General features: G+C 40.4%; 2 protein-coding genes across 5 annotated transcripts; one reads left to right on the top strand and one right to left on the bottom strand.

Moving 5' to 3' along the window:
• Window positions 1-1,917: 1,917 nt before the first annotated feature.
• On the bottom strand, window positions 1,918-5,265 carry LOC133170708 (glutaryl-CoA dehydrogenase, mitochondrial-like). The gene is made up of 12 exons (XM_061303828.1): window positions 5,120-5,265; window positions 4,628-4,743; window positions 4,499-4,528; window positions 4,270-4,410; window positions 4,110-4,172; window positions 3,841-4,011; window positions 3,617-3,746; window positions 3,059-3,275; window positions 2,889-2,992; window positions 2,677-2,802; window positions 2,455-2,615; window positions 1,918-2,363 (listed from the first exon to the last, which is right to left on the bottom strand). Exons 2-12 carry the CDS (start codon window positions 4,725-4,727, stop codon window positions 2,290-2,292), a joined length of 1,317 nt encoding a protein of 438 aa, XP_061159812.1. The 5' UTR covers window positions 4,728-4,743; window positions 5,120-5,265; the 3' UTR covers window positions 1,918-2,289.
• An 834-nt stretch (window positions 5,266-6,099) lies between these two features.
• On the top strand, window positions 6,100-17,131 carry LOC133170706 (choline transporter-like protein 2). Of its 4 annotated transcripts, none has more exons than XM_061303823.1 (22): window positions 6,100-6,287; window positions 11,101-11,149; window positions 11,224-11,297; window positions 11,359-11,443; window positions 11,523-11,607; window positions 11,712-11,825; window positions 11,927-11,987; window positions 12,072-12,195; window positions 12,301-12,384; window positions 12,475-12,587; window positions 13,005-13,136; window positions 13,216-13,315; window positions 13,426-13,518; window positions 13,651-13,735; window positions 13,827-14,089; window positions 14,238-14,332; window positions 14,533-14,636; window positions 14,712-14,785; window positions 14,860-14,930; window positions 15,133-15,221; window positions 15,310-15,394; window positions 15,855-16,510. In XM_061303823.1, the coding sequence occupies exons 1-22, from the start codon at window positions 6,242-6,244 to the stop codon at window positions 16,040-16,042; spliced, it is 2,214 nt and encodes a 737-aa protein (XP_061159807.1). In that variant the 5' UTR covers window positions 6,100-6,241; the 3' UTR covers window positions 16,043-16,510. The 4 variants fall into 4 exon arrangements, with proteins under 4 accessions (XP_061159807.1, XP_061159809.1, XP_061159808.1 ...); XM_061303825.1 differs by lacking the exon at window positions 15,855-16,510 and adding an exon at window positions 16,599-17,131 and having other exon boundaries at window positions 6,102-6,287; XM_061303824.1 differs by lacking the exon at window positions 6,100-6,287 and adding an exon at window positions 9,634-10,007.
• Window positions 17,132-17,360: the final 229 nt, after the last annotated feature.

Here is a 17,360-nt window from a genome sequence, read left to right as displayed (position 1 = left end):
AGGTACACCATGAAGATAATGTGAAAAAATATTGAACTTATTTTGACTTTAGCAGCTCGATGCCAGGGATATTAAAACATACCTGCAATATCCATGGCCAGATCCTTAATGAGATGTCCAATAATGGCATATGCCACTCCGACCACCACCAGGGCCGCCATGAGCAGGTAGATCACCGCCTTGGGCAGGGGGATCAGCTCCTTGACCGCAGGCTTGTACTGCTTGTACAAAGGCTCCTCTAAAGACGCCTGGGCATTAGCGCTGGAGTTCCACATGGTTAAATTATAGCTGCTCATTATTACGGAAAGATGTTTCTGTCCTTATCTCCTTGTCGCTCAAATGTGGAAACAATCGAGGATCCTTCCACATTAAATCCCACAGAAAAAATTCAAGTCACTGTTCATGAAGTGGATCTGCCAGGATAAAAGATGTCAGATTAGGCTAAAAAAAAAAAAAAAATATTTAATCCAAAACGTCTTACCTTTATGTCAGAGCTGCGGCTTCATGTATGCCGGGTGAGATGCTGCTCAGTCAGAACAGTCACTGAGCGATCCGCTCTCTTACCGTGTCGTCAACACGCCTCCGCTCACCACGGGTTTACGTTGCCCTTAATTCCCTCAAGTTAGCCACAAGCCGCTGGCTTTCATTCTCCGTCCCATACGCACAAGTGAGTGCTGCTGTGGACATTCAAAAGTCTACACGCCCCTGCTTTTTTGTCATGTAAAATACAAATCAAACCTGAAATGCGGTTGCACAAGTGTGCACACCCTCCCCTACCTAGCACGTGTTCATAATTAACCAATCATATTAAAATGTAATCTGAGAATTATGTAGTAAAGTTTTTTGACGTCTTAAAAAGCTTGACAAGTGTATGATCTCCTTTTGAGATCATTAACAATGAACATCTCAAATCGATTAAGAAAAAAAAGTCACATTTGATAAAATTCAAATGGTTTAGGGCTTAATCTAAGGATTTCCTCCCAGTGTCAATTGCCCAGAGATGGCCAATTATGAGTCCCATTGAGCTCATCCTGGTGACTAGTACCTTCTAATCCGTGATGATTAATTCTGTCATCTTAAGTATCTGAGCGCACCTCCGAGTAGGCAGGAGATGACAGCTCTCCCTTTTTTCCCCGCCCCCACACTTGACTTGGTTTCATGCAGTAAACCTTCATGTCAATCACCATCATCATCATCCACACAGGCCATTTTTGGGCCACAATCAGTCACAGTGACTCACATTTAAACATGAAAAGCCATTGGTCAAGCCAAAAAAAGGAAAAGTAATTTCCTTACGTAAGAGCTATGCAGGACATGCACAGCCAGGGATTTGTCGCTTTTTAATTCCCTTCACTTCAAAGTGGCAGACAGACATGTAATAAAGCCAGAGGGGATGGTGGTCTTTATCTGCTTGCTCAACCCCCTGATCTGGCCCTCATGTCTTCAGAGATGAGCTGCTAATCACTGAAGATTGTTTTTCCTTTAGTTGGCGTTTCGGCCCACTCGTGAGGAACAGGATGACGATCCCAGAGGATAACGCTGTCGTGTGTCAAAAAACACCACAGGTGCACTTACGTAATTGCCATCTGCATCATAGAAAGAGTCTTGAACATTTGCCATGTGCTCTCCTGATTTTGAGTCCCATTTCCCAACCCTGCAGAATGACTTCCATTATCTTACATAACATTTTTCACTTTTATCTCATTGACTTGATGGATGTTCTGAAAGTAAATGGTGTTAAATTTTAATCCAAATATTTTTCCTATCATTCTTATGACTACCTAGCCAATGACAAACCTCCCTTCAACATGAACGTTTACGATAATGGCTTTTGCATAACTAGCAAGTATTAAAAACAACTATATTGATAGAGATAAATTAAGATTTAGGATTTTAATTAGACATCTGACAAATGTGAACTTTTTAAAATACTCTTTATTCAAAAGCGTTGATGCAAACTTGACCTCTAGCGAATCATGGAGTCATGATCATCTCAGGAAAGGAACCAGTAAAGTGCTACAGCATCATGTCTTATCTCGGACAACCGTTCATTACGGTTCTATTTCAAACGTTGAGATGTGGAGAGCCGGTTTAGCTCTTATCAGTAACCGACAACAACTCTAATCATCACGTCGCAACTTCCTAATCGAATCATGTTTTTAAACAAAACAGGATGTTATTCAAATTACAAAAATATCTCTCTTTATAGTCAGCGGTCATATTACAGAATTGACGTGTACAGTCTTTTCAGACTCCCGATTGGTTGAAAGCAGCGTCGAGAATGCGGCTCTATTTGTCCACGGTGAAGGACTGCAGACCGGTGATTGCTCGGCCCAGTATCAATGCGTGGATATCGTGGGTACCTGAGGGTGGGAAGGGAGATGGTGGTAAGAACATCTCCATTAAACGATGAGTGAATACAAAAACATATTTGTTGACAAATTCCGTGATGACCTTCATATGTGTTGACGGCCTCCAGGTTCAAGACGTGGCGGATGATATGGTATTCGTCCGCGATGCCGTTTCCTCCCAGCATGTCTCTGGCCTGTCTGGCTACGTCCAGCGCTTTACCGCAGCTGTTCCGCTTTAGCATTGAGATCATCTCAGGGGCAGACCTGGTCCAAACAGTGTAGGCAACTTCAATTCAGACAAAACCAGAGATTGGTAACCTCTTACTTTTTCTCATCGATGAGTCTCCCCAGCTGCAGACAAGACTGTAGACCGATGGTGATCTCGGTCAACATGTCAGCCATTTTCTTCTGCATTAGCTGATTCCGTGCGAGTGGCACTCCAAATTGGATCCTGGTTTCGAGAATGAGAAACACAACGCTGGTGTGTCACTAACTCAAAACGTCTCCACGCAAAGAAAACAAGACATTGGAAATGACCTGTCAAGCGTGTACTGACGAGCTGCATGGAAGCAGAACTCCGCCGCCCCAAGAGCCCCCCACGCAATGCCGTAACGAGCGTTGTTCAAGCAGCCAAATGGACCCTGGAGAAGCAATTTTTGTACAATATGAAAATGTACCACAGCAAGGAAAGTATCCCTTCCACTCACCCCAAGTCCAGTCGCATTGGGAAGAAGGTTCTCTTCAGGAACCTCCACCTCATCCATGACGATCATCCCGGTGGAAGATGCTCTCAGGGAGAACTTTCCCTCAATCTTGGGAGTGGAAAAGCCTTTCATGCCTCGCTCCAAGATGAAGCCGCGAATCTTCCCGTCATCGCATTTTGCCCACACCACCGCGATATCCGCCACAGGAGAGTTGGTGATCCTGGGAATGGGAACATCTTAGAATTACTCTAATACACACTGAATTCAATCTCAGTCTTTATGAACTTTTTGAAATTTTTATTTGAGCCTCAATGGACCCTGTACACAAGTCCATCAGAACCATCATTCCCTTTACATACTTTAATATACCAATTCATGGATAAATACCGCCACCCTGTGGACATTTGTTAACATTACAGCATTCCGGCAGCATTGAGTTTACATGAAGTAGAAATCTGAGTGTAAATAGATCAGAAAAAATAACCAGACCTGGGAGAATTACTTAAGCAGTAGTGCAGATACTTTTGTAAAAAAAGAATGGTAAAAGTAAAAAGCACTCACCACGTCTTGGAGCCAGTGAGGGAGTAGGTGCGACTGGACGGATTGTACTTTGCTCTGGTCTCCATGCTGCTTGGGTCGCTGCCGTGATTTGGCTCAGTCAGGCCAAAGCAACCAAGGATCTCTCCGCGAGCTAAACAACCAGCATTCTTTCAAATATTGATTCACTCGGAAGCAGTTTTAAACGATAAGAGCAAATTTAGCAACAACTAATATTTTGTTCTTACCTAGCTTGGGTAGGTACTTCTGCTTCTGCTCCTCAGTGCCATACGCATTGATGGGATGCATCACCAGTGACGACTGCACGCTCATGACTGAACGGTAACCGCTGTCCACCTTTTCCACTTCTCGGGCGATTAAACCGTAGGCCACGTAGCTCGTCCCCGCACAGCCGTAACCTTTAGATCAAAAACAGGAGAGGAAACAAATCGGACAAATTCAAATGCAACCAAATCGTATTGTTCATGTTAGAAATTCTGTTTTTAAAATGGCTGACCTTTAATGGTTGGACCCAGGACACCCATATCACCCATTTCGGACACTATTTCTCTGTGGAACACTGAAATTAAAAAAGTCACAAAATAAAAGATGGTTTCGACTGTTATAAATTTCTGCGATATAAGTTGACTAGCGTCTATATAGTGCATGTTTTTTACCTTCATTTCTGTTTGCTAAAACGATACGTGGCATCAGTTTGTCTTGGCAGTAGGTTCTAAAAGAATCTCTGATCATCACCTCCTCCTCTGTCAGCAGGCCCTCTAAATCCAGAGCATCACGCCAGTTGAACTGGACTTTACCTGTCGGCATTTAAAAAAGAACCACGGCAGAATAAACCTTGGAAGACATTTTTCATCCCAACCATAGAATATAATCCAATTCACATACTTGCTTTGGTCTTTTCGGACTTCTCTGCATCTGGAAGAAAAAAAAATCCACCCCAAAAGAATGGTAAGTATAGTTTCTGTGTGTAGGTAGGTTACTGTTATAAACTATAAATTTACTATGTTGACTTACCCCACCTAACAGGCGCTGCAGTCCCCTGAGCTCGAGCAAAACAAAGGAGGGCACATCGCTGAGGTTGAGCCAAAAGGCGACACATGTTGCTCAGCGCCATGATTAAGATTCAATGCCTAGGAAATCACAATAGTCTTTAATGACCTAAAGAACTTCAAGGTACTGTCAAAGGTGGTGCCATAACCTTGAATGTGTTTACACCCTTTTACCTTGGTCGATCGGGGCAAAACACAATTTTAATTTATAATGTTTAATATTTACAAGACTCGTGCCATTAAATTCACATTACTAACCGATATTAAAAATGGAAAACGGAATAACAACACACTAGCTCGGCTAACTTAGCTAGCATATGCAATGTATTGCTATTGGCTAACAACGCTTGCGCGTACATTTGCTGTCAACACGAGAGACAAAGTCTTATGTTTACAGTTTTGCATGCTCAGTTGGGTAAGTAAAATCTGCAGTCACATATGTTTTAGATTTAATTACCTTTCTTCAGTAGAAAAACGTTTGTCCAGAATTCACTTTTCTGTTTTGGTTTGACAGCGCAGCAGGTGACGTCATCACGTAAAGGACGTCGCATTATGTAGTCGTGGCTCAACTTGTTTACAAGTTGTTATTCGCAAAATGAGCTCGCTGCTTTGGTGTTTCTTTCAAGAATTCATAATAATATATGACTAACATTATAAAAAAATAAATAGAGGTGTCTTTTAAAAAAAAAACACTTTTGTTATACCCCGTGTTATACCCACAAACCGCTTTTGTTTTGGATGTGCATGAGGTAATTGTACTAAATGATATAGATATATATAATTAAAAATAATCCACTTTACAAGGTCATTAATGTAACATTTAGAACGATCATTGTTGCGTTTTGAACGGCCACGGTTGAGTTGGAGCCCATCCTGACTGACACTGAGCAAGCTTATTCTTAATTTTAACTTGTAATCAATGTGGTTGTCCCAATGTTGCTTAAATAGGGCAACCGGCATAGCTCTTCTTCCTCTGCAAACTGTCGTGACTCATAGCACAGAGTCAATTACCCATGCAATGGTAGGCGTGTGTCTACATTACAAATGAATACTTTGCATTTATAATTAATGTTGCTTGGGACTTTTTGGGCCAATAAAATATATGCCATCTCACCACTTGAGGGTGGGGCCAATTTCCGCGTCATATTACTGCTGATTTGTAAACACATAAAACCAAAATAAATCTCTTTTCTGCGCGTGTTTAACAGCCATGCTGTAGTGTGATGGCATCAAACAAAAATTAACAATGTTGAAAAGAATTTTAAAAAAATGACAGCCATAGTACAGTAGCTCCATTTCTGCTTCTGTCACTTAACGGTATTGTTATGAAGACGCGAAACACCATGACGTCCCGCTTCTCGATGCTGATTCGCCGAGCGTCACGTCAATCAAGTGTATACTCTGTTGCGATTGGTCGGCATTCTCGTTGGAGCAAGACCCCTTTAAACGGTAGTAGGGCAGTCAAGATTTTTGGAGCGGACTTTTACCCTGTGTTTAAATGGACACCGATCCTTGACGACCACCACTCCCAAAGGCTGTAAATACACTCAAGTCGTCGCCCAGAGCCATTTGGTGTGACATGAATTATTCCGATACAATGGAACTTCAAGAGACAACGAAATACGGTAACTTCGTTATTTTATGCGCTGCTTTGATGCTCAACATTTTGATAGCCGACGGGACTTTACGTTAGCTACTCCAAACAAAGCCACATTGCATTGCGGCATTCTTCAACAATTACGTCAATAAATGCAAAGGTTTCATGATCATTTCATGTGATCGATTATTACTTCCACCAGCTAGCTGACAACAACGGGACCACTTTCACTCGTCACTGCGTTGTATATGTGCAAATACAGTGATAGTAAACAACTGTTTTCACACTACTTGAGAATAAAATGCAGGAATATAGATTTGGAAATGTGTGCCATCCGTGTTTTGGGGCTCTGGCTCAATGTCCTAAAACAATAACCTTTGCTTGTTCAGTTGCTGCCACATTCCTCACATTGGCATGGCAGTCAACTTAGCTGTCCAGTATTGTAAAGGGTGCAGCCCATCTTATTTAAAAAAACCCAAAAAAACTCAACATGGGGAGAAGGTACTCCCCCCCCAGCTAGCTGCGCCTTTGTTCCAGTTCTTGTCTTGTTCTGCAGTAATTATACGTTTATAAACATACGTGCCATTGCTAGTGCATAGTGATTATATACATATATGATATACAAGAGTGTTTACTATGCATGTGTGCGTGTTATATCTGAAGACTAAAATATACAAGTTTCAGATACTTCTTGTCCAGAGCTCAATACACATAAGGAGAGTCATAAATGTTGATGATGCGTCTTCGGATTTCTTGGAAAATGTGACTTGAAATTTTGAGTCATTCTTGAAAGTCACGCGGTGCAACAAAAACGCCATGGCCAGCTATGACTGAATACAATGACAAAATAAATTTGATTCATCTACTAGGAATAAGAAATATTCATAGAGAAGCATTTATTTAAAAAAAAAAAAATCAAATCAAATGAAGGCCATTTTTATGCAATAGCTAGAGAACCTTGAGGTTTTCAAGTACTTAGTTTAGGCATGGATCATTTTGCCAATATTTTGCAACCCTTCCGTGGTATACAAACTAGTCATCATCTGATCTGTTCCCCTGCTGCACCTTATCTTATTTAAAAAAATGTCCAAGAATTCAAATAAGAGCAGAGTTTGCTGAGAGTGCTTTTGCAAGCCTAGTTTTTCAAACGCAGCATGTAGTTAGTGACATAATGTACGCCGATCACGTCTATGATCCAGGCGGGAGAAGTCTCTTTCATCTACTAATAGATCTTGAATATTTTATTTATTCAAATTGTCTTTGAGCCAAACTAAATGTACAAGAAATGTTTCATTTTTGCTTTACTCTGACTACTTTACTTTGTTTTCTCAAAGCCATTTTGAAGTTTGGAATGTGCAGCTTTAAAATTTAATGAAGGCATGACTCATAAGCTTTATAACAGACATGATGCAGTGTCATTTTTGATTAATTGTATTATTGAAACATACTACACTATTGTTTCCTCAAGTTAATATAAAAAAAATAAAAAATCTTAGGATTAAAAAAAATTGTAAAAAAAAAAAGTAAATCACACATTAAAATAAAATGAGTTTAAGTGCTTTAGAGGTTTGAGTAATTTTTAGAAGTTCTTTGTCATCCTTGAACCAGAGTAAAAAAAAAAAAAAAAAATACAGATACTGGCCAATTTTTACACTCAGATGGAAAACTGCCAAACAAACTACCCAGTGCCCACAATGTTGAACATATCTAACTGAAGAAAGCTTTTCAATCGTTCAGAGCTGTGGGGTTTCATACAGAGTATTTTCCGCTATATATATATATAAAAAAAAAATACCACAATGACAGGATCTGTAGCAGCCATGCCCTGCTTCAGATGAGCTGTAATTAGAAGCCATATTTAGACGAGCGCTTTGAAACTTGATTCAAATTCTCTCTGACCTTTCTTCTTGTGTCGTTTGTTAAAGCTTGTGCGTCCAGAATGTTTAATTCTTCACCCATCCATAACAAACAAGTAAGAATCCCTCCATAAGTGAAACCACCTATTTTCCATTTTATAGTTCTGCTGCCTTAAATAATCCAGATCACGTGAGTTAGCTAACTGGGGTTCTTGCCAACTAGTTAAGCGTGATACTTTTATTTACATTGAGAAGTGAGAGCTATAGATGGATCATGACACGATGGGATCTGAAGCACAGGAATTTTCTCCATTGCTCTCGAGTCCAATATTTATACTTTGCATCAAACGAAAGACTTTTCGCAAACTAGCTTCGCAGGTGTTAAAAGCAGTGGAAAAAAATAGATACATTATTTCCACGTTAATTATTGTACTGGAAACAATGAAACGCTTGACTGATTCCAGGTGGTGACTTTTTTTTTTTTAGCCATGAAACTAAATATGCGGAATGAAGTTAAATCGACATTTACCCTCTACTGCTAACAGCATAATCTGGTCAAACACAGATGTAATGAATAAATGTTTTCATTAGCTATTGATTCCATCTTTGTGTTTCACTCCATGAAGGATGTAATATGTTGCACACCGGGCCAGCATCTCCATTTTTTTTTTTTTTTTATTGTGCTGGGTACAATATTAGGTGGAGGATTAAGTTGGATAAGTGCTCACTGAAGACTACAATAACAAAGGCTGGGCTCGCCATTGGGATATCGGAAGTGGTCAGGAAGAAACGATGACACAGCAGCTCAGCTCTAACTGCATGCCACCCATCCATCCGATTTTTTCCTGCTTATCCTCACGAGGGTAAACAAAAATATACTGTTGATGTAATTTCCCCTTTCCGAAAAAAATATCTTTTAAATTTGAAACACATTTGTTTGCATGTATTGCATCACAATTGTAAATGAAGATTGCTTTATTATTACATTATAGAAGCTCACACACTGGTCGGAAATGACATTTCCGCACGGATAATTAAATTAAGTTTTTCGCAAGTTGTCTGGTTTCAAAACGTGGAATCGGATTAGCCTCCTGTGGAGAGCTTTTAGTAGATTAAAACTGTTACCACAGTCACCACTTTGCAGCCCCGCCATTGAAAATATCGCTCGGACTGGTACGTTCAATCTCTCAACCAAAACAAAAGGAATGGAAAAATTCTGTCGTGCTCCGTTACATCATCGTCTGTTATAAATATCCATTTTGTCACACTGTGGGCTCTTTGTTAAAATCATGAATTCATCTTTCTGACTCCGACACAACGTCGCAAAATGAAACTTGCACATGATAACACTTAAAGTCCCAAATAACTCCTGGAGTCCAAATTTCCCCTGGATTTTGCAAAAACACATGTTTCCAATAACACAACATTTTATTTTTCCTTTCCCTCTCTTTTATATACCACAAGTTTCCACCCATTCTTTCACCCAGACACGCCTCTTCTGAGTCCCCTCCCAGACTTCCTGCAGATGAGTTTAGTTTCTCTAATCTCAGGGGTCCAGCAACAAGAAGCCAGTGAGCGAGAGGTTTGTTTTTAGAAGTGGGAGGAGATACACAGGTGGGAACACTCATTGGGAATTGTTTCAGGATAAACAAGGTGAGGCAGAGAAGGATAGGGGGCATGAGAAAGGTGGAGACCGGCCAGGCGCACAAGGACAGGTTAGACTGGTTTCTACCCACGCGATCCTCACGTCTCCTCGCTTTTTGAGAAACTACACAAGTAGGGGTGGAAAAAAAAAGCGCCAGTTAAGTGTCCTTGGAAGAGAAACTACATAAGAACAGCCACAGAAAGGAATTTCAAGATGCCAGAGGAAGGAGAATTTTATGGAAAGCATGGTAATTACCCTTCCGGCTCAAGTTTCAAGTTAGCCCTGAAGTATTTTACGTTTTCTTTTAAAATGGGTTTAGCTGGCGTTAAATGTTTCGAGACGTAACAGCGTTTCGGTTTTGTTTAGGGGTGTGCTGCTGAGTATCCAAGGTTTGACCCACGTTTCCTGTTACAATTGAATTCAAATGAATATAAAGTTTTGAAAATGGCTGGATTTGACTGAAGCTTGTTAGGCCCCATTCCTCTGACCTGAATCAACTGAAAGCGACACGATGGTTTCGTTGCGTATACTGACAACAACAAGCACTCAATGTTTTAGGAAGTGGTTTCTCGAAGAGCCTCTCTCATAAATGCTTGCTGCAGCATTAATCCCCTTAAAAGCATCCATAATTGATATGCAGACATATTGTGGTTCGGCGAGACTGTGATCCATTTCTGCTTGCAATCAAATAGTTTGTTTTGTCATCTCATCATCTGAAAAGAAATGCACTTCTCTTTTTGCGGTCGTTATGCTTCCTCTCTTGTCAAATACGTAATGGAAACCTGTGCTTTCCCATTGAAGTCTTCATGGCAGCAATTGTCTTTGGCACTTTTGAATTTACACTACAGTTAAAATTAAGAACAAGGGTAAACACTCGTGTTGAGCTTCATCAAACTGTCAAGTAGAAATTTAAATAATATCCAGCTAATTTACTAATATGACATTGTTGAAATGAATACCTTCCGTGTTTGTTTGTTGTAGTTACTTTCAGTCTTCTTTTCAAAATATATTGACAAGCAACTCCATTGTCATGTTTAAAACTTATTACAACAAAGGATTTGGCGACCTCTAGTGGCCATCTAGGTTCCATGGACTCATTCTTTCTCTGCTTTTGCTCGCGCTTAGTCACAAGGGAGGAATTTGCTGGGTTGCCAGGCGTGTCTGCCTATAAGGAAAATGGGAGGAAGACTGCTATGACCGCCTAAATCAATTTCCTTTTTTAAACATCCCCCCCCCTCTTGTTTTGGTTGATGTGTTTTTTTTTTGACTATTTTACAGTGCAACAATGTTATGTAAGCGAGTTTCCTCAGAGACTGAATCAACTCTGCTCTGTTTTACAGGAGAGCCGAGAAAATATGATCCTACATTCAAAGGCCCACTCCAGAAGAGGTGAATGATAAGATTTTATTGGATGATTTTTTTTTTTAAATCCCAAATCCTCTAAACATTTCTCTTGTCTCCAGGAGCTGCACAGACATTGTGTGCTGCATTCTTTTCATTGTTGCCATAGTATGTTATATTGGAGTGGGAATACTTGGTAAGGAAAAAAATAATATTTTTTTGCATGGACAATATATTGAATAGTTTTTTTTTTTAAGCTTGGTCTCAGGGTGACCCCAGGAAGGTGATCTATCCCACGGACAGCCGAGGCCAGTTCTGCGGGCAGGCCGGCACCCCTCTTGAGTGAGTCCGTCGCTTTTGGAATCTGTGGAAATAGCTTGCAGTGAATGTGACCATTGTTTCTCTGGGTTCTCTTGATCAGGAAGAAGCCACTGTTATTCTACTTCAACATCATGAAGTGTGCCAGCCCCGTGGTGCTGCTGGAGTTCCAGTGTCCAACCACACAGGTTTAATTATTATTTTTTTTCCCACTTTGCAACTGTTATGACAGCTTAGTGTCTTTTCAGCTCTTGCTTAATGATGAGCATGTTTCCTCTTCTTCCCTCATTAGATGTGTGTGGAGAAGTGCCCTGATAAATTCATGACATTGATCAACGCTCACGCCAGTAGAAAAGACTTTGACTACTACAAGAACTTCTGCAAGGAAGGCGTGACTAACTCAATGGTGGGTTTCATAAAATGAAAATGTCACCTAAAGGTTGTTCATAAAATATCATTCTAAACGGTCCCCTCACATACTGTCTGACCAGTTTGAACATGTTTCAGGCTGTAACCCAAATTCTCAAGTTAGGCCTGTGTCCTGCCATGCTGACCCCCAGCAAATCTTGTGAGTTTCAGTCTCATATTTTGTCACATCTCCCTTTTAAAAAAATAAAAAATAAATGTTTACACTCATTGAATTTCCTTTCAGTCACCCGTAGGTGCTTCCCGGCTTTGGGTCAAAAAGGAGGAGTGATACTTGTGGGAAATAACTCTCACTTTGATGATGGAACTGGAAAAATGAGAGATGCCAAGGATCTCGTAGATGGAGTGAAGTGAGTGCTGGAATTATTACACGTCGTTTTTTTAAATGATTTACATTAGGATATGGTCTAAATGCGACAAATCATATGTGAGCTCAAAGCTATTTTCTTCCACAGGAATGCAACTGTGGTCATAGAAGCTCGCCAGGTGGTCATGAAAATCTTTGAGGATTACACGCAGTCTTGGTACTGGATCCTGATGTAAGATTCTTTTTCCCAAATGTCTGCTAAAACCATAGATTGTGTTAGCTTCCTTTTTACTTACCTGCTGAAACGCTTGGCTCTCTCCAGAGGTTTGGTTATCGCGACAGTCCTCAGCCTGGTCTTCATCGTCCTCCTCCGCTTCCTGGCAGGGATTATGGTCTGGGTCATGGTAGCCTTGGTGATCATAGTGATTGGATATGGTAAGACTTTATAAATTCATATCTATCCATACTACATATGACTGTACAGAAATGTATTTATATCATAAACTATTATATACAAACTTAATAGTCACAACAGAACTGATATAAAAAGTCTACACCCCCCTGCGTAAATTCTATATCTTTGTGATGTGGAAGAAATGAGACCGAGATAAATGTGTTCCACCAGTGTGTCCTAAAAAACTGAATGTTTTTGAAAGCGCAAGCAACCTTTCACTTCCTAATTCATCATGTTGAGTCGGCAACATGCCTCCGAGTAACCCCAAATAAATGATTATTATCCATAATTTCCTCCTCCTGGTCTAAATTAGTCTTATCATTTCCCACATATGTTCTCAGTTCTTCATTTTTACTTCCTTTTCAAAAATACTTAAATTATTTTATTTCTCGATGAAGGTATCTTCCACTGCTATATGGAGTACGATGCCCTGAAGGGAAGACCTGGAGCTGATGTGACCCTGCAGGATCTCGGCTTCCAGACAGACTTCACAGTCTACCTTCAGATCAGACAGACCTGGCTGGCCTTCAGTAAGATCAACAGAAATGGATGTAAACATGCACGTTTTTGCAAATTCTCACCACCGTTGCTCTTCTACCTTTTTTTTAGTGATCATTCTCGCCATCGTGGAAGTCATCATCATCCTTGTACTCATCTTCCTCAGGAAACGGCTTCTCATTGCCATCGCACTCATCAAAGAAGCCAGCAAGTAAGAGATTGCTTTTGAATAGCGTCGAAACATTTAGCCGCCGCCCGCTCGCCCGCCAGAGACTTGGTAAATAATTTGAAAGAGTAGAAATAATGATGTTGTGTTTACAGGGCGATTGGACATGTGATGTGTTCTCTCCTCTACCCACTGTTCACTTTTCTCCTTTTGGCTATAGTCATCGCTTACTGGGCCACCACCGCAGTGTATCCTTTTCTGGCCCACCTCAATTTTCGACGCAAAACATTCGACAGGAAGTCGAGTCTTCGTTGGCCTGACCCTGAAAAGAAGTTCTGCAACCATTATTGTCCCGGTTGTCCTTGACATAGCTTGTTCAGTTTCCTGTCGACTTCAAACGAACCCGTCTACAAAGTGTTCAACGAGTCGGCGTGTGAGCACTCGAGGAAAACGTGCGATCCAGCTGTGAGTTGCTGAAATGATTTTGATATCATTTACGTCTGTCAATGAATTTAAATTTTTTTTTTTTTTTTTTTTTTTTTTTTTGTGCGCCCAGAACTACACAACCTCGGCCATGAAATCTCAGTGCCCGGACTCGGAGTGCCTTTTTGCCTTCTATGGGGGAGAGACTGTTTACCACAAATACCTGATCGGCTTGCAGTTCTACAACGTCTTCCTCTTCTTTTGGTGTGCCAACTTTGTCACGGCGCTGGGACAGATGACGTTGGCGGGGGCCTTTGCCTCCTACTACTGGGCTTTTGTCAAGCCGGCCGACATACCTTCTTTCCCAATATTTTCTTCTCTCGGGAGATCTCTCAGGTGTGTTTTTTTTTTTTCATTTATAATATTTTATTATTGTATTTTCCTTTATTTGTTTTTTTATAAAACATTTTTATTTTGTTTAATTTTATTATTGTGTATTTTCCTTTATTTGACACTGTGGCTTGAATAACTTGTACTGTTTTAGGTATCACACAGGAACCTTGGCTTTTGGCTCCCTGATCCTTTCAATCATCCAGATCATTCGAGTTCTGCTTGAGTATCTGGATCATAAACTTAAAGGTCAGTTAGTTTGTGAGGACTTTGTACTATTATGTACTGAACTGGGCATGTCTTGCGCATGATTAGTTTTTGTTTTCATTCCGCCTTGGTCCGTACGTCTTTTGTACCAAAGGCTTTGCTATCTAGCATTTTATTATAGTTTTAGAAAAAAGGCCTTGCAGAAATTGCACATCTTAAGTTTTCTCTTTGAACTCTTCCAGGAGCCCATAATAAGTTCACCAGATTCCTCCTGTGCTGTATGAAGTGCTGCTTTTGGTGCCTGGAGAAATGCATCAAGTTCTTAAACAGAAACGCCTACATTATGGTGAGTTGTCTGTATTTTAAACTGACTTTACTTTTTGGCTTTTTAATAAGACGTTTCCCCACATCTGGCCACTAGGTGGCGATATATGGCAAGAACTTCTGCACAGCTGCCAGAGATGCCTTCTTCCTGCTCATGAGGAATATAATTAGGTTCATGCTTTTTTTTACTATTCCAAATATTTTTTTAAATCCACTCTCTAAAAATGCTTAATTGTGTTTCCTAGGGTGGCTGTGTTAGACAAAGTGACAGATTTCCTCTTGTTTTTGGGCAAACTGCTCATTGTCGGCCTCGTGGGTGAGTGTTTGGCGTCCGGTGTTCTTCACGCTTGATTAGAAATTTCCCCCAGGCTTTCAAACCACATTGCGATGACTATGCCGATTGTATAACTTCCAGTTTGACCTCACAACATCACAACTCATCGATCTTGATGAAAGTGCCCCAAGCAGGAAAAGACAATGTTACCATTGTGGGACTTCTTTATTGTCTTCTACTACAGGGGTCTTTGCATTTTTCTTCTTCTCTGGGAGAGTGAAGGCCTTTGAGGACACCGCTCCCCATCTCCACTACTACTGGGTACCCATCCTGGTGAGTCATGAAATACACTTTACATTATAGTCAATAAATGAAGATGCAATAGTTGTAATGTTTTTTTTTTTCCCCTGATGATGATTAGACTGTAGTGGTTGGCTCTTATCTGATTGCCCATGGATTCTTCAGCGTGTACGCTATGTGCGTGGACACACTGTTCCTCTGCTTCTGTGAGTAGAACCTCCTCACCGGTCACCTAACAATGACACACTGAATGAAACGGTCCATCAAAAACAACGATTTCCGCTTATTGTATTTTGAACAGTCAAATGTTTTCGGGGTCGTTCCGAACTTTGCCCTTGCTTTGTTTTTGGTGTTGGGCTGTCTGCATGAAAACGGGTGTCTTAACCGGAAAGCTATTAATGAAACGACTCTTTCATTCTGTGGCATAAAAAAGTCTTCAAAATGTGATTTTTTGGTGACTTTTTTTGCTTGCTTGCCTGCTATCTGACTTTTCTCTTTTTGTCTCTGCCCCCCCCCCCTCTCCTACCCTCAACATATTCCACTCCCCTTTTTTTCCCCCTGCCAATTTTAACACCGTCTCACCTTCATAACTAAACGTCTCATCCATTCACTAACCCGCACACATTTTTTTTTTTTTTATATATACAAACTCACACGCAAATAAAGGTGAAGACCTGGAGCGTAATGACGGTTCAGCTGCGAGGCCTTATTACATGTCCGCTTCTCTCCGTGAGATTCTCTGGAAGAACAACTCGGAGGGTCCACCATCTTCTGCTCTCCTGCAGGATCAAGAAACCAATGGGGGGAAAATGTTTGAGGACACAGCTTTCATAGACAGGAAATTTCTCGATTAAGAAAAAATGTTTAGATTTTTTTCCATTTGAAACTTAGAAGACGGGTCTCTTTTTGAGCCGTAGGTCTCCCGAGCACGCTCAGAAGTGGCAAGGTACCCCGAAACAGGGAAGTTTCTCGAACAGTCGGCTGAATACTAGTTTCGTAGCCACGTCTCCATTTTCCTGGAGTGTTCAATGTGATTGGCTGTTACGTATTCACGCTGCAGGCCAGTAGCCATTTGATACCACTTATGTGCCTACTTTCCTAATTTAACGATCTTCTCAATGCATCTTTGAACGAATGGAGAATTAGAAACTTTTCAAAGAATTGACCTGTACTAACGACCGATGACCTAGAAGCTTGATTTTACTTTGTACTGTTAGCGTTTTGAGTTTTTACTGTGAATCTACCTAGTTTGATGGTAACCCCTTTCAACATGTTTGCCAATGTACTTGTTATATAATAAAGCAGAATTAATTGCAACAAAATTCAGGATTCTAAAATGTCATGTTTTGAAGTAAACCCCTAATTCTAGTAATGTCAGAGTGAACATGTTTTTTTTTGGTCTCTCTTCAGTGGAGGATCTTGAGAGGAATGATGGAAGCCCGGAGAGGCCGTACCTCATGCCCGAGAGCCTCCGCAAAGTCCTGAACAAGAAGAACAAGGATGCACCAGCTCAGTAGAGCATGTCCTTCTCTGGTAGCAGCGATGCCGTACTTGTGGTGTGATTGGTAATTGTAATCCGAGCACCAAAAAAAAAAAAATAATCCAGTTGCCTCTCAGGTGCACATTTTTGTTAGAAAGAGGGAATACTTTTTCGGATTTAAGAGACTTAACGATATATCAGTTATTTATTATACAGCTTTCTGAATTTAACAATGTTGAAGCTTGTATATTTGCTGTGCAGTAAACACATTTGTACTTTTTTCAAAATGGCATGTATATTTTTCCATATTTCAGAAGTACATGAAGGTAAGCTATAAGGAAAACTGTTTCATACATTGTAGTTATTACCTTTGTTCACTTTTTTTAAGTAACACCAAAGCCAATGACATGTTTGTGTATGGCTTGAATTGCAAATATTTTTGAAATAAATGTTTTGTACATCACATGTTTTTTTGGGTGACTTCTGTGCAATTACAAAACAAACCCAAGACTGCACGTTACAGTAAGTTTTAAGTCTCTTAATGTATTCTAGTATTTTTTTTTCTCCATGCATTTCAATGAGAAGCTACAAATAAGGAATGTTTTTCTCTATTTTTATTGGACATGCTGTAAGATAGAACTCGACCTACTAAGGGTTACAAGCGTCTCATGAGCCTCGTGTGTGCTCCAGGA

The sequence above is a fragment of the Syngnathus typhle genome, linkage group LG17 (assembly GCF_033458585.1).
Source record: "Syngnathus typhle isolate RoL2023-S1 ecotype Sweden linkage group LG17, RoL_Styp_1.0, whole genome shotgun sequence".
Lineage (NCBI taxonomy): Eukaryota > Metazoa > Chordata > Actinopteri > Syngnathiformes > Syngnathidae > Syngnathus > Syngnathus typhle.
Note: the sequence above shows the minus strand (reverse complement) of the source record. Positions and strands in the feature narration are given on the sequence as shown.